The sequence below is a fragment of the Nicotiana tomentosiformis genome, chromosome 2, assembly GCF_000390325.3.
Source record: "Nicotiana tomentosiformis chromosome 2, ASM39032v3, whole genome shotgun sequence".
Lineage (NCBI taxonomy): Eukaryota > Viridiplantae > Streptophyta > Magnoliopsida > Solanales > Solanaceae > Nicotiana > Nicotiana tomentosiformis.
Window position 1 is genome coordinate 126383284 of NC_090813.1, and position 5373 is coordinate 126388656.

At 38.5% G+C, this 5373-nt stretch overlaps 1 protein-coding gene across 1 annotated transcript; it reads left to right on the top strand.

Annotated features, from left to right (window-relative positions):
• Positions 1-3006: 3006 nt before the first annotated feature.
• LOC138905573 (uncharacterized) lies at positions 3007-4776 on the top strand. The gene is made up of 2 exons (XM_070194095.1): positions 3007-3177; positions 4264-4776. Exons 1-2 carry the CDS (start codon positions 3007-3009, stop codon positions 4774-4776), a joined length of 684 nt encoding a protein of 227 aa, XP_070050196.1.
• The last annotated feature ends 597 nt before the right edge of the window (positions 4777-5373 follow it).

A 5373-nucleotide genomic window follows, 5' to 3' on the forward strand; every position in this document is an offset into this window, starting at 1 on the left:
TTTTTCAGAGTTTCAGTGTTTTTCAAATACCTGGATTTTCAAAATCAGGTAATTTTTTTTTCTACCTCACTCTTTGTTTTTTCTTGGTTCCCTTTCCCTATTCTAGAAGTCGGTCAACATGCAAGCCAAAACAAACATATGCACAAGTAACACATAAAATGCATCAAGATGGTCCAATATATTGGGTACACCTGTCATAGACGGACCCAACCCCTATGTTGAGTCCCCAAAGTCAAATGCACGTGATGCAAATAAACGTTCCTACTAGGGATCCGGTATGAGGCTATGTTATTCTAGGTTTAGATCTTAGGTGTGTTGTTCTAGACCTGGCTTACCCGAGCAGACAACTCGAGCCGGGGTGGGGAGGGGTAGCGTACCGGGAATACAGAAGCTTCACCGGCTTTGCAACTTGTCCGAACCTCGTTCTAAAATTAGGGTATGACTCTAACAGAAAAGAAGCCACGCGAAGCGCACGCTTCCCAAAAGATTTAGAAGACTCAGAGAGAAGAGGGTTTCGTAACAGTTTATATACAGTTCAAGCAATATCAAAGCGGTAAAAGCGGCATTTAGCACATTAGGCTCAAACACGTAAAAATCAGATAATAAATAAAAGCCAAGTATAACAGCTATTCTAAGCTCCAAATCTGAACCCTGAACCAGAGATTCTCGGTTCTTATTCCCCAGCAGAGTCGCCAGAGCTGTCACACCTCCTTTTTCCCGCAGGGGATAGGAAGTTTTTCCAATTTAAGTGACATTATTCGAAATGAGATTATTTATTTATTTAGAGTCGCCACTTGGAATAATTTATGGTGTCCCAAGTCACCGATTTATTTTAGAATCCCAAATCAAGGAAAATTGACTCTTATTTATGGTCTGCGAACACAGAAGACCGGGTAAAAAATTTTGTTAACCCGAGAGAAGGTGTGAGGCACTCCTGAGTTTCGTAGTTTTAGCACGGTCGATCAACTATTAATAATTGGCCTAGTTATCTGATTTAATACATGTTTTAAACCTATATGTGCATTTTTATTCCTTTTACCACTTTTATTACATTACTGCATTTTAAACTTTTATGGAATTAATATGAGATGAGTTACATTGTCGTACACTCGTTGTTTATACATATCGCAAATCACGTCACGTGAAATGCACCCGCAATCTACAATGTGTTTAATTTTATTTATTATTGTTTGAAGTTGTGGTCGAGTCACGTGAAATGCACACTCGAGTTGGGGATTACGTATCGTGACCATGCCATGGAAACCGTACCCACAGTCACGATGATTTATTATTAATCGTGCCTAAAGCAAGCTACGATGTTTGAATATTATTCAATTACTAATTTTGAGATTATTGCAAGGTCATGAGGTATGTAATTATTTGTGGAAGAATTAGATTTATTATTTATAGAAAAGTGGTCTAGTTTAGAGAAAGATGGGCCAGCTATGTTATTTATTACTTTGGGTCTGATGAGACTAAATCTTTTGGCCCAAAATCTTTTCTTCTCCAACAGCCCAAAAAAATAATTTCCTTAGAAACAAATCGTGGCCCAAGCAAATTATCCAACACATTATCCCATATTCTGTATATTTTTTAAACAAAACTAATGACACCACAATCTCATGAAACAAGCCAAATTACAGTGATTCAATAGACCCTTTATCCAGTTAAATCAACTCAAAACAAAATTTTGCAACTCTAAAATTAACATCATGGTCCAATAAACATATAAACAAGGAAACAATCATATTCAAATGATCCAAATATCAATAGAGTGAACTACTACTTCATGCTACCCAATAATCACACCAATAGTCAATAGACAAGAAGGTAAATGGACAATTATAATAAGTGAAGAAAGGGAAATAACGGACCTTTGATATAAATTAACAGAGATAAAAGTACAAGAGCGCTAAACAATTCGACGAGTGTTGACTGAAGCTTTCACCGGCTACGAAACCTCGAACAACAAATCGCGACTTGCAACCCCGATCGACCTTGCAATACCGGTGATTTAGTGGCTTGTTTTTTGCTAGGTTTAAGGCTATTTTTTTAGGGGGTGATTTTGCTGGATTTTTTGAATGAAAGACAAAGAAAGAATGACACGAGTAGAAATTTCCTTATCCTAGAAGAAGAAAATAAATTTCTCTCAATTCCTTCCTCCCTATTTTTTTCTCTTTCTCTCCTCTTTTTTTCCCTCACATTTCTCTTCTATTTATAGAAAACTTTTTCGGAATTTTCAGATTTTTATTTTTTTATTTTTATTTATTTTTTTATTTTTAATTAAAAAGAATTTTCACTTCCCATTTTTCTTATTTTTTTAAAAAAATAATTCCCCACTTTTCTTTACTTTTATTTTTTAATTTCTTACATTTGTTACTTTTAATATATTTAAAATTCCACTTTTTTTACTTTTCTTTTTTTTATTTTCCACTTATTTTAATTTTCTTTTTTTTATTTCCCACTTACTTTTACATTTTTTTTAAAAAAAGAAATCAGATACCCTTACTTTTATTTTATAATTCCAACTTTCTTTTACTTTTCATTTTTTTAAATATCCACTTTCTTTTACTTTTGTATTAAACAATTTCCACCTACTTTTACTTTTACTTTTTTAATTTTATATTTCTACTTTTCCTATTTTTTAATTCCCATCCGAAATTTTTTTTAAAAATAAAAAATAATAATAATAATTAATTTTTATTTATTTTCTATTTTTAATTCATTTTATTTAAAAATAATAATAAAAATAATAATAATAGTAATAATTGACCTTTTAAATTATTAATAATTTTTCTATATATATATATATATAGTGTAACAAAGCTAAAAAATATATATTTAATTCTGAAAATATTTACATAGTAGAAGGTGATAAAAATTCAAATATAGTCAAAAATTATATGCTCACATGGGGGAAGAGACGCCCCCAGCTGTAAAAAAAAGCTCCTCGAAGCATGGCTAACCGACGCGCTAACTGGCATCCTCAAAGAGTCCGTCCGAGATATGGCTGTGGAAAATGCAAGGATTTGCACTGTGCAACAGGCGGACGAACAGTGTGGCCGACTCCCTCCACATCCAACAACAGGTATTACTCGCAACGTCATTGATAATGCAGGTGATAACGCTCTTGCAACCATTTTGAAAAGGATGGAGGAAATGGAGAACGAGAACAAGGTACTCTAAGATCAAATGAAAGAACACCAGGAAAGGGTCGATAAAATACCGGGCGCCCCCAAACTATTGTCGAAGAGAGACGCCGGCCGATTTGTCGAGAAGCCATACAATGACGATGCAACCCCGCATGCCGTATCGAAGACCTTCAAAATGCCACCCTACCTAAAAATATATGATGGCACGACTGACCCTGAAGATCATGTGACTTACTATGTCACCGCCGTGAAAGGAAATGATCTCGCCAAAGAACAATTATCCTCTATTTTGTTGAAGAAATTCGGTGAAACCCTCACAGGAAGAGAGTTGACATGGTATTCACAACTACCTGCACGCTTCATTGAAACTTTCGAAGAGATGGCCGACAAGTTCGTAACGGCCCATGTTGGGGCCAAGAAAGTCGAGGCAAGAGTGAATGACATATTTGTTATTACGCAATCTCCAGGAGAGGGACTGATAGACTTCCCCACCCGTTTCAATCGAGTAAGGAAGACTCTATTGAACGTGTCAGAAGGGATGGTAGTCGCAGCCTTCCAGAACGGACTGAGTAGGGACGGTTCGAGGGCGACTAGAAAGCTATTAAGTCGACTAATGAAGTATCCCCCAACTACTTGGGACGAAATACACAACGCATATTGTGTCGAGGTCCGAGTAGATGAGGACAACCTCAATGGACCAACTCATCAACTGACCTCGGTACAGGACGAATCCAGAAAAGATCAAAGAAATGATACCAAAAGGGACCTTGCTGCTTCACGACCCAACAGGGAACGACATAAACCATATGTCAGAGCGGTAGTTGCACCCTCCTCCCGCCACGAAGAAGGCCTACCCAGATCAATGACAGGGACTCACCGGAATGAAAGAGGTATGCCTCATTTATAATCCACTCACAACTTTTATGTGTCACCTACAGAAATAGTCTATGACTTGGAGAAGCTTAGACCAAAGGTGAAGTGGACATAATAGATGAGGTCATATCCGAGTACCAGAAAAGCGAATGCCCTTTGCGAGTTCCATCAAGAAGGAGGGCACAAAACCGAAGATTACATCGCCCTAAGGTAGGAGGTTGTAAACATGTTATGACAGGGATACCTCAAAGAGTTTCTGAGCGACCGGGGAAGGACCAACTTTGCCAGAGGACGCGAACAATATCAAGGACCGCCAAAACCGACATGCACCATCCACATCATCATCGGTGGTGGCAAAGAATCTTTCATCAACAGTGTAAAGTTCACCACTAGCCACAAGCTCAAACGGTCAATCACCTGCGAGCGGTACAACGAACTCGAAGAAAGTATCATCTTCGATAAGTCATATACCAACGATTTGGTTTTCCCGTACTATGATGCCCTTGTTATTAATTTACGAATTTTAGATACCGATGTAAGACACATTATGGTAGACGATGGGAGTGGCATGTGCATTATCCATCCTCGAGTAATTGCACAAATGAAACTCGAAGAAAAGATAGTGTCACGTTGCATCACGCTAACTGGTTTTAACAACGCAGTTGAGCGAACATCAGGGGAAATTACTCTCCCCGTTCTGGTCGGTGGCACCACTTTGGAGACCACGTTCCACATCATGTCCAAGAAATAGCGTACAACGCCATAATAGGGCGACCATGGATACACACCATGAGGGCCATCCCTTCCAGCTTATACCAGGTCATCCAATTCCCGACTCCCTGGGGGATATTCAGCATACAAGGGGAACAACGCATATCCCAAGAATGCCACCGCATTGCCCTAGACTGTACGGCCACTCAACAAGTGAAGAACAAAGAAAAAGAAGCATAGAAATCAACAATTAACCGCCAAAAAATAGGCTCAGAGGTTGACATGCCGTATCGTCGCCCTTTCAAGATTCATCTCACGATCATCACACAAGTGTCATAGATTCTTCGGCATACTCAAAAAGTATAACGGCCTCCAATGGACTTCTGAGTGTGTCCAGGCCCTGAAGGAGTTAAAAGCGTACCTATCATCACCACCACTGCTTTCAAAGCCGGAGCCAGGGGAACGTCTCCTCGTTTACCTCGTTGTATCTAAAGTAGATGTAAACGCAGCCCTGGTTCGAGAAAATAAAGGTACGCAGTCTCCCATCTATTACATTAGCAAAACATTAGTCGACTCCGAGACGAGGTACCCTCACCTTGAAAAATTGGCCCTGGCCTTAGTCATAGCTTAGACTATA